General features: G+C 40.5%; 1 protein-coding gene across 3 annotated transcripts in view; it reads right to left on the bottom strand.

Annotated features, from left to right (window-relative positions):
* The window catches only part of cep104 (centrosomal protein 104), a 36,085-nt gene that overhangs the window by 2,236 nt on the left and 17,696 nt on the right, over nucleotides 1-16,153 (bottom strand). For 2 of the 3 annotated variants that reach the window (XM_085259415.1, XM_085259416.1), the window contains exons 14-21: nucleotides 12,083-12,283; nucleotides 9,526-9,621; nucleotides 9,161-9,248; nucleotides 7,968-8,040; nucleotides 7,665-7,773; nucleotides 7,380-7,518; nucleotides 5,448-5,515; nucleotides 3,202-3,289 (exon numbers count right to left, since the gene is read on the bottom strand). In XM_085259415.1, the coding sequence (XP_085115541.1) occupies nucleotides 3,202-3,289; nucleotides 5,448-5,515; nucleotides 7,380-7,518; nucleotides 7,665-7,773; nucleotides 7,968-8,040; nucleotides 9,161-9,248; nucleotides 9,526-9,621; nucleotides 12,083-12,283 (862 nt within the window). The remainder of the gene's footprint in view (nucleotides 1-3,201; nucleotides 3,290-5,447; nucleotides 5,516-7,379; nucleotides 7,519-7,664; nucleotides 7,774-7,967; nucleotides 8,041-9,160; nucleotides 9,249-9,525; nucleotides 9,622-12,082; nucleotides 12,284-16,153) is intronic. The other variant, XM_085259417.1, reaches the window with a different exon arrangement.

Below are 16,153 nucleotides of genomic sequence, written 5' to 3'. Positions count from 1 at the left end.
TAGCATCATCCTGTTTTCCTGTTTAATGCTACATACTGCAAAATGTAGGTACTGTCTAAATATTGAATTGATAACGACAGGGGAGCTACAGTTTAATGCGCTTGTAGGATAAATATTATTAATCATACTGATCAACAGGGTCAAAGAAGAAATCAAACTTTTATCTGATCTGTGTGTGTGTGTGTGTGTGTGTGTGTGTTCTTATTACACATTCTAGGAATTATTATACCACAAAACTTCAAAGCCCTACATTAAATAATATGTATTATGTAAATGTAAGGTGAATGTGATCATTTTATCATTGCCCAGGCTCTTCAAAAGCTGGTGTATCCTCCTTTGAGCTTTCACCTTCACACTCTAATGTCTGGCCCTCCTCCACTTCCTCTCATGACAGCGCTACGTTGCACAATTTTGAGTAAAATCCTTTCCGTCTCACCTTGTCCTCCACCACAAAGGACACCGAATGAAAGTAACTATGTGATTTTTAGTAACAGAATCATAACATCTGTAAAAACCTGTTAGCCCAGCCCCAACAAATGAGTTGTCAGCAGATAGCACAGGATTTCCTCTTGGCAGAAGACGCTGTAGATTACATAAAAGTTCTCAGTCGTGCCCTCCACAGAGGACAAGAATAAATTGTTCAGGAGACAGTGGCGTGTCTAGAAAATTTTTGTTGGGGGGGCCAGGTAGGGGCACAGATTTGGAGAAGGGTGGCAGATGTAATTGGCAGATAATGTTTAAAAAAAAAATTCTACCAACCGTTTTCCATAATTCAATAACCCTATAAACCTAATAACCGAATGCACTTTTAACTCTTATTAGAATGAGATTTTAACCACTACGGTGCAAAGTTTTTAGATACTGTGTTGATAAAGTACAAGAGATACAATCAGTGCTTTGTCAGTGTTTACTCAGCATTCAAGGACTTCAATATTTGCATAGTATTTTTACTGACATATAGTGCACATATGTTTTGGGCAAAAACATTTTTGAATATTAAAATACGAACATTTGTAACAAACAATTGGCAAATTAGCCAATGCCAATGTAAAACTTTATCTGCCTGTTAAAAAAAGAAGATAATCTTCTTACAAACTGTTGTTTGATTTTGAAACAGGAAAAAAGTGGGGAAACAACTGATAAGACTAACATTTGAATAAAACCTGAAAGCAAGTAAATACTTTCTATGCTGCCTTATCGTAAACTTTGGTAATATTGATAAAGAACAACACTGGCTGATGATGAAATACAGTCAGCTGGCATGGTGACACTGCCAGTATTAACCTGCAGGGCTGGACTGGGACAAAAAAATTGGGCATTTTGACTACAGACCGGCCCCCCAGGTATTAAAGCCATAAAGCCTTTGAATGAAAACAAACGCTGTTGTGACAGTGATGTACACTGTCTTTTTGGTATATGTATGATTTCTATACATTTTAAGATAGATAAAAACTTTGTTCGCAAGATTCAGATAATTATTTAATAAAAGCTAGATATTTTAAATGAGAATAAGAAAGAAAAGTATTTCTTTGTGCCCCCCTTTCCCTGTTAATGCCCTACCTGGCCCCCCTGGCAAAACTTTGCTAGACCCGCCCCTGCACAGTTACCAGCTGTCAGCTACTTAGAAAAGGATCCTGGTGTTATTTATCTCTCAGAAACAGTTCATAACTTCCCTTCAACTCATTCATGTCACCTAAAAGGTAAACCTGTTTCTCCATCACAGCTCTGATGGTTCAGTAAGGACATCTCCTGGTTTCATCTTCATGTTTCCCTCTCACCAGATAACCAAACCGACATCATGACCAGCAGCTTTTACGGCTGTGGCTCCAGCAAACATCAGCTGATACTAGAAATTAATATTAAATAAATTCTAACAACAGCTGATCAAACTTAAACGTGCTGCTGTTGTTTAGCATGACATCCGCTGGTTTCCTCTTTCTGGCGCAAAGTGGGCGATAAACAAACAAGAGAGAAAAGCCAATCAGCTGATCATTGATCAGTTTCATGATTGAAGTAGGAACAGGAGAGGGAGGGGAGAGAATGAGAGAAGAAGTTATTTTTACACATCAGCCAGCATCTGGCCAATCCACCACCTGTCATTGTTCATGCCGTTACAAAAAAAAAAAAAAAAAAGTCATCAGCCCACCGGGCAAATGCCCGGTATGCCCGAAGACCAGTCCAGCTATGTTAACCTGTTAATCTTTCGCCAAAAAATTGTTTTCTGCGGTGCCGTCTTTTGTGCTTGGCTCTCCTACCTTTGCTAACATGATGCTCATAGTGCAGAAGCCGATGCTACATTCACTCACACTTGGATATCTGAGTTTCACTGTGAAAACATAATCATACATTTGATATTTCATTGAATTTTATTGTTTTAGCTCCGGGGTGGCCAGTCTGGTTGGGGGGGGTGGCCTGTGCCCCCCCCCAGGCCACCCCGTTGGACACGCCACTGTCAGGAGACTTAACAAAGAAACCTGTAATACTAGAAAGGCCAGTATAAACAAAAAGGTTTTGCGATGTCAGCATAACATGGTGATGTCATTCTGATTAAATCAAACGCTTATTGTTTGTGCTATAAACCAGTGATGCACCTATACGCCACTTTTCCAAATGTGAGCTGGAAAGAATTTCAAAGACGGCCAGTGAGAATGAAAACATGAAGATCAACTACAAAAACAGTCAACTTATGAAGCAACATTTTTCAGAGCAGGTCCCTGGTTTCATATGTTTCAAGTTATTCTCACGATGGTCATTTGGTGGTAGTAGCATGCCAAAAGATTAATAAAATGTAGGTGTACACTGTCAACAAAAAAAGCTCCACAGGACAGCTTCAAATGATCCATGGCCCTAAAGTGTACAGTGAACTAAAGGTTCTCTGGCATCAAATAATGTAAACAGTAATACGGGCTATTTTAGCATCACCACACAATCAGGTATGATACAAAAAAAACAAAACAATCAATCACACATCCAAAAAGGAGGGTTCTAGCATACATCAATCTAAATGATACACTAAAGCCCATTACACTAGACTCCAAATTAATCTCTCACTATAATTTACATACATCCTTTTATCAACTAGGGGACAAAACCACAGTGGAAAACTGCTGAACGTGGGTGCTTTCTGTACCTGTCACAGTAAGCGTTGGGAAAGTGGCTAAAAAAGAAGAAAAAAAAACGGGATGTGTATGAATGCTTTACCTTGTGCTGGCTGGGTTCTTTGGGATGCCGCAGTCCTGCGTGAGTTTTGTTTACAGCCCTCTCTGCCCATGAGGTGAGCCTTCCAGGCCTGGAACAGGGACAAAGTAGCTCAGTGAGTTTGCTCCTCTCCCAGGCACTTTCACGACTGCGACAACCATGGGGTTACTGTAGGCCCAGTCAAGGCCTGAATGGCTGCCCTCCCTACCTACTAACACTGCAGTCTTTCATTGGGCTTACAGCCTCTCCTCCAGCAAAGAGAGTGCAACTTTCTGTGAGTTTTTTCTCCCTTATGTGAGGGCGTGAAGTGAGAAACTGCATGCAGTGAGTCAAACTTTTAATGAGAGCACAAACGCATCGCAGGAAAGGCTCAATAATACTTTGCACGTGTCACCATAAAGTTGGAAAAAATGATGTGTATAATCTATATCTCGTGTTTTGTTTAGGCTGCAAGTGATTTTTAAGGTTTAAGAAGTTTAATCAATAATTATTCTTGTGATTCTTTGTCTTTTTTGAATCGTTCTTAACTCATATTTTGTCATACCAACAGGACTAAATGGATATTATTAAATACACCTGACAAGCAAGCTGTACTTATGTCATTAATATTATTACAGTTAAAAATATTTAGTGAAAACTCTGAAACCTCTTTCCTCATTCTAGTAATTCCATTTCATTTAGAGACCTTCTTTGTCTCTTTTTACTTTGACTTCAGATTGTCAGTATGTACTGAGGAGGGAAGTTAGTCACTGTAGTGTGCAGTAAAGCATCATTCTTTGGCAATGTGCCTTTCTACATAGAATATTAATGAAAGGAAAGGATATTTGTAAACAAAGGGCGATCGAGTCAAACTGTTGCATTTATCCATATATAAAAAGGACCATTACTACATTATGTTTACAGCTTTGCTTTAGTTACATTTCCTTTTTTTTCCTTGGAAAAAATTAAACATCTGCTCTACAGATTCTGCCAAGTGAAATTAAGTAATATATGACATCCACAAACTTTCCCAACAGTCACACCTTTAGGTCTTTATGCCCTGATCTATTAAGTGTCTCAACAATGTTGCTGCTAACTGAGGCAGGCGGGGCGAGCACACTTGCAGGAAGACTGTGTCTTTGAAACATGAGTTGCATGATTCATTAGGCCCCACAAAGACACAAACCAGAACGAAAGATGAATGAAACGGAGAACCAAGCGTTGCGTCTCCTTGTGAGACAGAGAATCTTGTTCGCTCCGTATCCACTTTCACCTTCCCAGACACACCAAGGAGAAGCATGGATGGCTGTGCGACTCCAAAAGCACTGAAATACGAGCACTGCTTTTTAAAGATGACACAAAACTATTATCCCTGTGTTTATATTACATTCAACAACTTCTATTCAAATGTGTATCCAAGGTTTATTTATATTTCCCATTTGACGCAGTGACTGTCAAATCTTGAATAGAAACAAACGGGATGAAACTTTACCTGCATAATACCGAGCTGTGAACTGTGTCAGCAGCCAAACTGCCGCTGTTTCAAATAAAATGTGGTCTATTTTGCAATTGTAGGAAGATGAGATGTGTTCATTGTCTATGTGTGAATGTGTTTCTAATCCACGCTGTAGGTATTATTAATCTCTGGTTCTCGTCCACAGGGCATCTTTGTTTTGTATCCCTCCTCTCGCCCTTCCCTAAGCCTGGTTCTGCCAGAGGTTACTTCCTGGGAAAAGGGAGTTTTTTTCTTCCCACTGTTGCCAAGTACTTGCTCAAAGGAAGTCATCTGAGTGTTGGGGTTTCTCGGTATTATTGTTTACCTTACAATATAACTTGCAGCTTTGCAGTGACTGCTGTTGTGATTTGGTCGTATACAAATAAAATTAATTAAACTGAATAATCTGTATCCGGTTAAGTTTTATCTATGAGCAGCTAATCAGAATCTTTTGTCTTTTGTTCTTCTGAGACTAGCAGGAATGTGAGGAATGTGATTGTACTTACTTCATCTTCTCAGTGAAACAGCCCATTAAGAACAAAGGCTTTGCTTTCTTTGAAGTCCTTAAAGGTCAACATTAGCTGTGCTTTACTTCAACACCTGTTTGCTGCTAAAGCCTCGTTTGTGAAAGGCTTCTCTGATTTATTATATGTGAAGCATTTCTACTTCTGCTTCTGACAAAGAAGATTTCTGCATATGCCAATAAATCAATGTTGAAACTTGTTGCCATTATTTCATAATTAACTAACTGACTTGTGCAAGTACACAGTCTCACCTCCTCTCCGGGCGTGAAGTTGTTGTGACACAGAGGACAGTGGTTGGAGCCTTTACCCAAAACGGGGGCTGAAACACAAAGATGACACCTTCAAGTCAGCTCTTACAGAATTACAGAAAAGTTCCCATGAATGAATTTACAGTACTGAAAGAAATCTGCTTCAAACAAAACACAGCTTTGAGCACTGGGTCTATTTTGGGAAACGTATGCTTACGCACAAGTGAAAGTTTTGTTTATCTGCCTAACCAACAGGAACTACTGTAAACAAAAGGCTTGCCGTGTCAATTACTCATGGAACATTTGGAGAAGTGGTGTAAGCCTTGCAGTGTTTTATTGCAGAATATTGAAGATGCTGGCTTTGTGAACATGTGTAAATGCGATGGAGCAATGGTACCCAACTATGAAAAGAGAGGTTACAAACTCTCAGACGGAACGGTTCAATAATTTGAGTCAAACGCAATCAAAGAAATGTACAACCACAGGGTGCTAAACCCAAAGTCAGTGGAAGAAACCCAGAGAAAATCGAGTTAAAACCAGGAGGAAAAGTACACGAGGGGAAGCAGGTTTATCTATAGGGGAATAATTAATCACTATTTCAGGAAGTATGCCTTCTGAAACTAATAAAATGCTGAAATCTGACAGAGGACATTTTTGCAGTAAAATAAAGAAGGGAAAATCCCAACACAGACATGGATTAAGAGAAACGTAACTAAAGGATAACTAAATAGCTAAGTTACTGTAAAACTGCAAAAAACAAAAACAAAAACAAAAAACAAGGAAGCTGTGGAGCTGGCTGCTTTGCAAACCTGATGTTTGCAGGCCTACGAGAGACTGATCATTCACTCCAAATGATATGCAGCCAAATAGTCAAGACTTTATTTGCATGCTAGTTTGCTTGTCATGTTTCGGCTGTGTGCAGGCAGGAATTGGACCCAAACGCAAACTCACGAGAAACGGGATTGAACTCAAAATGGCAGCTTTTTATTACCGTGAACGTTATGATATGGCCCAGCCCTAGACCCAAGGGAAGCGAAACTCAATACATTCACATAGGACAGAGACCTTCAAAGTAAAACAGGAAATGTAACATAGACGCAGACTTGACTAGGGGAGACAGAGCAACTAAGAAACACAGAGAACAATAACAGGGAGACACAGAGGGCGGCTAACTAAATACTCAGAAAACTAAAGAGAATACAAGAAAGCCAAACTAAGACACTAGACTAAAGAATAAACTGGGGCAACAAAGAGAACTAAGATCATAATACAAAAACTCAGACACAAGAAACTCAAAACACTGGGTCACCGACCCAGGACCGTGACAGTGCTCCAGGATTACAGAGTTAAAAATGTAAATAATGATGTAAATGAATAAATAAATAGTACATTTACAGAGAGCATGCAGCTCAGTAGAAATCTTCTTTTAGTGTGTATTAGTTATTATTATTATTGGACCTCACCTCCTGTCACCTGGCTAACACCTGACTAACAAATCCAGGGTAATATACAAGGTTAGGAAAATGACATGTTTTTAGAATGTAAATGTTTTGCTTTTGTTTTTATCAGGTCAAATCTTTGAACTGTTTTTTTTCTTCCCAGTTTATTATTTCATGTAGTTAAACCAAAATAGATCCAACCTTGAATTACCAAAGATTAAAAAATAGCTGCATTATATATTGTGGAACTGCTGCCTTATTACTATTATTGGATATTCACTGGTTCAGTTTTGATTTTATGAAATTGTCATTCGCTGTCATGTACAGTTTTTTTTTCTCAGTTACACTCATATAAGTGAGGCCTACCATGCACAGACCAAGCTCTCACAATCATTCCTGCCTACCATTTTGCCACCTAATAATGAAAGTGATAACAGAGAAATATTAAAAAAACCGAGTCAGTTTCCTGCTGCATGGAAAATCAGAGAGAACTCACGATTGCAGCCAGGACCCTGAGCGTGGTGAACCAGGTCCTCGCTGGCCACAGCCTCTGAGCAGAGTGGGCACTGGCTGAATTTGGACCTGTTTTCACATTCACCCAGTAGGTGCTCCGTAAGGCTGGCTATTTCAACTACCTGTGAACACAATGCAAAGCTATACTCAATCAACTTGGTAATGCAGAACAGATACTTTCAGCAGCTGGATCTAACTCTTTGACTTCAGCTCTATAACAGAAGTGAAAACCTAGTGAGAAAAATAAATAAAAAAATTAGCAGTCTACCTGTCGACATTCGTCGCAGCGCTGCAACATCGGACAATGTTTCCAGTAGTGAAGGTCCAATCCGTCTTCTGTGAAAGACTCGTCTTTTTTACCGCAGAATATACACAAGCTACAACAGAGTGTAAAGTTAGAGGATCAAATGGTACCAAAGTTTACCATAGGACAATTACTGAACACAACATGAAAGATAAATGAATACCTCGACTGGAAAAAGCAGTGAATACACACTAAAAACTAAAACTCTCAAAAATAAAGGCCATTTGAGTCATATATATATAGCTTACAAGATTTTAAGGAACATACTTGTCCAGACAGTTGATTGATTGTTGGACATTACAACTTTCCATCCTCTTGTTCTGGGACCCTTTTGTGACAGCTGGAAATTAATAAGACAGTTATCTGTAACAGCCAGCACTACTGAATCAAAACCCATATTGTAATTCAGAATTTGCATGACTGATGTGTTATTCTATTAACCCTACAATGCCCTTTGTAACGTATTTGATACATGAGTTTCTGAGACCTCTATCTCATCAACATGATCAATACTTGCCATAATTTCAAAATGTTATGGACAAAACTATTTTTTTTGTCTAAAATTAACATTGTTGTTAACAAAAAGTTAACAAAAATGCCCAATCTATTAAATGCGATGCAAAAAATATATAATAAATATATAATAAAAATATGTCATACACAACATGATATGCAAAAAAAAAGTGGATTTTGTTATAAGGGTTAATAAACATCTCAGTTGCAAAAAATCCTAATTTTCTGGCTATTTTTTGATGGGGTGGGTCTTACAGGGTTAACAGACCTTTGTGTTTCTACACACTTTAACAAACCCTACCTGTCAAATTTTAAAGCTATTCAAGCAAAGGTAATGCTCACACATGCTGATATAAATTTTTTTACACCATTATTTCTGTATCTAAAGGCACAGCTGAAGTACTGGGGTAATAGGTCATACATAATTTAGTCAAGTGCGTGAGGGACACACTTTAGGTCTCTATCTCAAAATCTGTCAGTGGTATAACAATTAGATTATAAATTCTGAGGTCGTAGATGCCGTCTGCATACTGTTGTTATATGATGTCTTTTTTTTCACATATAACAATAAACTTGAATATAAACACTTTTTCTTTTCATTTTTAAGCTCTCATATCTATAAGACCATTGATCTGATTATCGTAGTCTTATGATACACAGTAAAACACATAAATGGAAATCTGTGTTACAAATTTCAATCCCCTCAAAGGCCTCAAAATTGTTCTTTTGTCAAAATTGCTGGAGGGTCAGGTAAATTACAGCTCAACATAAAGGTGACTTGAAAACACCTTTCCACCTACTGTTTGCATATGAGCAGGGCCTATTTCAAAACACTGAGCTTATCGGCACATCCTTGTCAGCACATAGAAACAAATTTCCCTTTTGTGCATTGCCTCAGACCTGCAGATGTGAGTAGGAACTGAAGTGTGATTTATGTAGGTACATACTTCCCTTGTCAGCTTTCTGGGAATCTTTCTCAGCTTTGTGAACTTCTCGTTTGGCTATTTGTCCTTTGGTGCTTTCATTGCCTCTCTCCTTTACAAGCAGACAAAATATATATATTTATATATATATATATGTGTAAGAACAGTCAACGTCAAAAAGCAAAGTTCCAAAAAACAAGACATGCAATCATTCGCCTTTAATTGAGACAGGGCATAAAGTGAGGCTATAATGTGTAAGTGTTATATGCATGTGAATTACTTGGTGTGTGACCACCTACGAGGTAAAAATACAGTCTGGAGTCATAAATAGAAATTAACAGTTGTTATGAGATGTGATATCATTGCAGAATGATGACAGCGCAACATACTGTGATCTCTTTTAAGGCAGCCAGCTGCTCCTGAAGAGAGTGGATCTCCTCCTTCTCCTTCTGTCCGTCCGGCTGACCCCCACCTTTCTTTAAAGTCTAGGAGAAGGTGGCATGCCATTAGTCCATTTCATATTCAGTTCTCTACCATGCTTACCTTCTATCAATTCATTTTCATTCTGTAATTGTTAGCTTTTTACACATTATTACCCTTCATTTCTTAAGTTATGGCATCTCTTGTTATTAAGGTCTAGAATTAAGGTTACACAAACCTAAAGCTCTTCAGATTGAGGCTTTAGGTGCTATTTTACATAGCCATTCAAATTCTGGGGTAGTTTTAATATTCTTTTTTTTTTGTGCCTGTCCCATTTGGTTCTTTAGCCATCAGAATTGTTGTCTGAAGACCAACAAGGATACCCAATGGATTTACTTTGCCAAATGGATCATCACGGCCTTGCCGTATTGGTCCATTTGATCAACCTTTGTTGTTATTATTTATTTTATTTTATTTTCAGTTGTTACAGATGGGACAGACATGACTGAGGGATAGGAAAGGGAGAAAGAACGATGAAGGAAAAGAAAAACAGAAGGGAAGAAGGACAGTGAGAAAGGGCACTTAAAAAGAGAAAGAAGAAAAAAAATCTCCTGGATCACCTGTTGAGAGAAAAAGAAGAGAAAACAAGCAAAAAAACCAGAGCAACATACTAAACACAACACCATCACGTTAATCTAGCTAAGTGTAAACAGCAGTAAATACTAAATATTGAATGTTGTTATGTAACAAGCAGGACCGACAGCGCATAATGTGCTTGGAAATAGCAGCAAATAAAGGTGTAGTTTATGTCTATGAACAGTGAACACCTGTGTGCACACCTGTGTGGCTCAGCGTGCTTGTACTCAAAAGGTTTCCCCATGTAATGGTCTGCAAGAGGGTGTAGAGAGCCATAGCCCCGTCCCCCAGGGCATGAAGCAGGCATGGAGGAGATCCAGGCTCCAGACATCCAGAGGCCCCAGAGTGCGAGAGCCCAAGGAGGACCACCGGAGGGGCATCCGTGCCACCTTCCTGGGAAGAGCTGAAGAGAGCCCCAGATGAGGGGTCACCCAGTAGCCACGGAGCAGAAGCCAGAGGAGGCTGCAGTGGCGTGCCCGCCGGCTCTGCTGGCAGCCAGCTGTGCCAGAGTGAACCGAGCCGCAGGCCCAGAAGCTGGAGGCCCGAGGGCCCCCTTTGCCCCGGAAGAGGCCTGACCGAGCAACAGGCACCAGGCCCCGCCAAGTAGTCACCGGGAGTAAGCTGGTACATATCTGAGCACCCAGCCCCGGACACCAAGAACCACCAACGCACCGACCCCTGAGGGCATCAGTTACCGGCAGACACAAACATGCATTCCCACCCTCATGCACACATATACAAATACTCAGCACTCACCCAACATAGGGATAGACATACATGGACACTGTACACACAATCACACTCCCCAAACAAACTCTATACCCCAGGTCCAGGTACCCTCACTTCTGGAGGGGGAAACGGCACCTAGACCCAGGAGATGTTACCCTTTCCCCCAGGGGTGGAGGCAAGCATATTGCCCCAGGCTCCGCAGCTGCAGGGAGGCCCCGCATCCCAGATCCCAATCGGACGGCCAACACCTCCTCCCAGCCCCCCCGCCCCGATGTCCAGCAGAGAACAGCGGTGTGTGAAGACCCCAAACCTCCCTCCTCTCGCTCATGTGTAGTGTTGCTGCGTGTTGTTCTAAGGTGCATTTAAAACACGGGAGAGCATGGTGCTGCTGCCAGAGAGCAGCAGGTGTTAGCACGGCCCCTCCCGAGAACCCTCAATGTCTACATGGATTTAAAATTGAGAGGTGGGCACCGGCACCAGAGGTGGGGTTGAATACAGACCGTCCACTGGACGCCGTTAACGTGCCCACCCTCAAGGCCCTATATGTATGTCTTACGAGAGTGTGAGTAATGTGGATGTCTAAGTCGTGGAATAAAATTGAGGCACAGGTGGCCAGAAGGGGACGGGGGTGGATGCCTCCCCTGCACCCTGGTGACACACCCGCACCCCAAGGCCTTAATTGTGTGGGTGGGTGTGTTGGAGCGGGAAGAGGGAGGCAGCCGGGGATGGGGAGGAAAAGAAGGGAGGAGCAAGATGCCCCTCCCTGGGGCCAGCTCCCCCGCTGACCCCAGTAGGCACCCCCGTCCTTCGGCACCCACCAAGGCAAGGGAGCCCGGGCCCATCCTACGGCAGCAGCCCCACAGGACCCGGGGCAGCCCACCCGACCCCACCGCAGAGGAAACTGTACCCACCCTAACATTCAATCATCTCCCAGACTGCACAAGACAGTAGACACCCAGGTTAAGTTTATTCTCCACCTCTCCTATACTCTCCCCCACCTGCAGAGTGGACTCCTGCAATGATGGAACAAACTCCCTGTCAGTTGAAGAGCCCCCTAGTTAGGCCGATGCGCCAGAGGCCCTCTTCTCTTTTTTTAAGAAGAGAAGATACCAAGTATAAGATAAAAATTTAATACCAGCAATGGGGAAAAGAAACACTTGCCTGAGTCTCTACCAGCTTTCCGTCAATCTTGGCAAAGCCATCAAAGAGGTTTTTGTAGAGGAAGTTCTTTCGGACTGCAGCATCGTTGGGTGGAAGGTAGATTAGGATGGCACTTCTCTCCTTTTGGTACACAGATAAGATGATTCGCACTGCTAGCTCTCGAACTGTTGATGCGCTGTGCGCCAATGCCGCTGTACAGAACTAACAGGGAACAACAGGGTTTCCACAAACATGAAAAGGTCTATATTATTATTCCATTTCTAATCCAAAATATGCCAAAAAAAATTATATAATACACTGAGGTTGAAATATTTAGGGATAATTAGGGATCATCACTTGAGCGACAAACGGCAGTCCATTTATGTGCTGACGTCACAGTTACAATTCAGATTTGAAAAACTATGTGAAAAATCTTTAAGCTGCATTTTTCCAAGCTAAAAACAAAAAGCCAACAGCAAAGTGCTCAAAACAGTCCAGGCTATACCATTTAAAATAGCTAACGTCAGCTATCAACATGCTTACAGACTGGCACAATGAACCATATATAATATCCATTTGGGTGGTCAATGTTTTTGTTTTAAGACATACCAGATTTCCAGAAATACTAAAAGTACCACACAGCAACACCAATGTCCAGTTTAGTACGTCCAGTCCAATGAGCTATCATTTAGACGAGTGAAATCCTAGTATTTTATTTGCTTGTTACTTAGAACATACAGTCAGTTGGTGCAGTTTAATAAACCAAGCCTGCTATCATTAGTTGTTAAATTAATACTGTAACCTGAATATGATCATTTTTGGTTAAAAAAGAAAGAAAAATATGAAAATGAGGTATCAAAATGTCCATAAAACAGTGTGTTGTCACTGTGGCTACATCCATCTTTTGTATACAGTCTACATGCAAAACACTACAGGACAGTGTTTGCATATTTGGAAGTGCGGAAGACAGTGGATGGATGGATGAACAGACAGACCTGGGCTAAGAGAAAATCATTTAAAATCTGATTACTGACCTTCTACAAGCTTACCTTGTTAACTGTTTCAAACCTGATTTCTTTGGGAAGATATTACATCTAAGAACCAAAAAAGACTTTGTGCATTACCCCTTTCCTTCTACCATTAAACCTTTATACTGGAACACATACTTCTAAATGATATCTAAATGTATTCACAAAAAAATTAATAAATGAAAAACTCATCTGATTTGGAAAACCACCCCATTTAACAAACTAAAGAGAACTTGTTCGATCGATATCTGCAACAGATTCCGTCATTTTTTGCATTTGAAAGCCACCTCAGGAGATACACACCATTTGTCTTTCTTAGAAAGGCCACGGATGTGTTAAGCTACATCCATATTTACTTACACTCTACAGTATCCGATTTATGCCCAGTTTAGCTTCATGTACAACGTTGTTGAGAGTCCTTTCAGAGGAGTGACACTCATAATATAAAATGAACTTATTATCCAGCATAATTGCTGTGAAGAGAGGGATGATAGAAAGGCCATCCTGCCAGTGGAGGACATTAACATTGAGAAGTAAAGTGTGTACAAAGGCCACCCATCCCTCGCTCAACCGGCTCAGGGACAGCATGCCAATATTCTCTGTTGTATCTTCCAACCCCTTTTTCACTCTGGCTTCCACCTCAGAGTAGATCACCCTAGTAACAGTGGAAAAAAACGGAAATATGTTAGCTAAACCATAGCTGAGCTGTCGAGGGGGACAGTCACAGGAGCCCAAAGACACGATAAACTAGAATTACTATCTAAGGGCCGTGAACACGTGAAGGTGTGGTTAACAGTAACATGTATGGAAGGCTTTGAATGGAAATAATATGTGGGGATTAAACATGTTTGTAAGTTTTGTGAAATATGCTCACATTCCAAAAAATGACTCTTCACGCTCAATAAACTTGAAATGAAATTCTGAGTAAAATGCTACTGAAATATACATAGTCAAATATGTATTTTTTCAAATAATTACTCATTATGGAAAATGTGCTTAGTATGAACTGAATGTATACCAATCAAGTAAATTTCATTTGACCAGATTTCATTAAATCTCACATTTTACGCTGTACTGATGTAACAGAATTGAAAAACTTCCATGAATGAGGATGGAGTTTTCTTTGCTCCTGAGCTGTGGCCTTAAAAAGTATTCTGAACTACTACAACAGTGAAGTTGACCTTTTGCATGTAAAACCTTATCACTTCAAAGTCTGTCATAATCAGTATCTGGGCTTTTTCCAACTGAAAATGACCTTGATATTCAACTGTCATCAGTTCATCCTTCATGTGAATTGAGCACTTGTGCTCGTGTCTTTTTAAAGGGAAAAAACATTTTAGGTGCTTCATCTGCCAGATTCAGTCAATTCAGTAACTTACCTAGCTGCTAGAGCAAATCAAATGAACATAGATAAGCTATGTATGTTTTGCAGTATCATTCAGATCTTTCTCCCTAAGTGTGACAGAAATACGATAACATGGGAAAGTACAGTACTGCAAGGAACGCTCACATGCGCAGTCACCACAATGATGATACGGGCTCAGCTTTGTGGTTTGTCATGATTGCTTTTGTACCCTCAGGAAGAGTGTAGCAGTTCTGTGTTTGCGCAACAGGGATAATTCAAGCAGCCAGCCTGAACACTCTATTCTTTCAAAAAGAAAGTTGCATTACTTATTGTTATGTATCAGACTGAAACTAAACCAAACCATTTCTATTTTTCTGTCTTCACCGTGAGAAATATTAACACCTCTGTTGCAATTTCTCTGATGATGGTTTGTTAAAAGTGCCCGATGTTAACAAGAAGAAGTCTGCGGGTAAAATAGCTCCAAATCTGATTAGCAAGGTGGATTAAGGGATATTGAAGGGAAACATCGGGGACAAGGCAACTAAGTAATAAAAATAACTGGCAATTCATAAATTTCTCATTGACTTTCAGTTTAAACATGCTTTCTGCTCGTGTTTTACATGAAAGCAGAAAGTGTGACAGTCAGGAAAGAAGCGCAGCGGTCCTGTTACATCTCAATTCAGGCAGAAAATATTTTCCAAGCAAACACATGTGGCAGTCAATACAAAAAAGGGTTAGGAGCTATGCAAGAATGCCCAAGCATGCAAACACAGTCCGTGCAGTTCCACCTATGTGGCTTTGGCTTCAATAGGCGGAGAAACTCAGAGGACAAACCTAACAATTTGCTCAAGACTAGGGTTGAATTGGGAGTGGGACGGGGCGGTGCGCGGGGGGGGGGGGTAAAGTAGGAGTGGTTAAAAATTACGCACATTTTTAACAGATTCATGAAATCCTTTCCATGAATCCAAGAGGTTTACTTCATATCTGAGTTCACACACTGGTTGGAAAAGCACCAGATTACAGGCATGCTTTTCTCTCTCGTATTTTGACTCGCTCAGCTAATTTAAAAGACCAGGATGTCTTGGAGAAACATGATAATAATGACACGAGGGAAGAAAAAAACTTTTGGAATGAGACACCTGCCATAAGTGTCTTGATGTAATCTCTAATCTCAGCCTCAAAGCTGGTCCAATATGATAAAACACTATGTTAAACTGCACAGTGGACATACATCTGAACATTAAGAAATTTTCACATTTCAGCACCGGCGGTGGTACGCGTACATCACAAATTCTGCGGTTTTTGCACAGTTTGTGAGCCTTTACCACGAGGTGCACACAGAAAAACGAAATCACTAAATACCTTGTTCATATTCGGAGTTTTCCTCAACAGAAATCCTTTAGCTAAATTAATAAAACTGACCTCATGTCATATGTGTCCCTAGACATACTGTCAATCTACCGAACAGCACATACTGTAATACTGCAAGACTGTGGCTTTTTCTTTTACTGTTGCCAGAATAAGTTAATAAAATTGAGAGTAACATTAATTTGAAAGTGACGCATGTCTGAACAAATGACTAAAGCCAGCAGCATTACATGTACTGGTTCTCAAAAAGGTTTCGGAGAGGAGTACGAGACAGTTTGTTGGCCTGCTTCAGTTTAACAGTTGGATAGTTTGCACATAGATATTAGGTCACTGCTGGAAACCAAAGGAGTG

This window comes from Mchenga conophoros, linkage group LG20 (assembly GCF_057382185.1).
Source record: "Mchenga conophoros isolate Kocher_MC1m ecotype Shallow Benthic linkage group LG20, M_conophoros_male_GT1.1, whole genome shotgun sequence".
NCBI lineage: Eukaryota > Metazoa > Chordata > Actinopteri > Cichliformes > Cichlidae > Mchenga > Mchenga conophoros.
The sequence above is the reverse complement of the archived record's forward strand: the minus strand, read 5'-3'. Positions and strand labels throughout refer to the sequence as shown.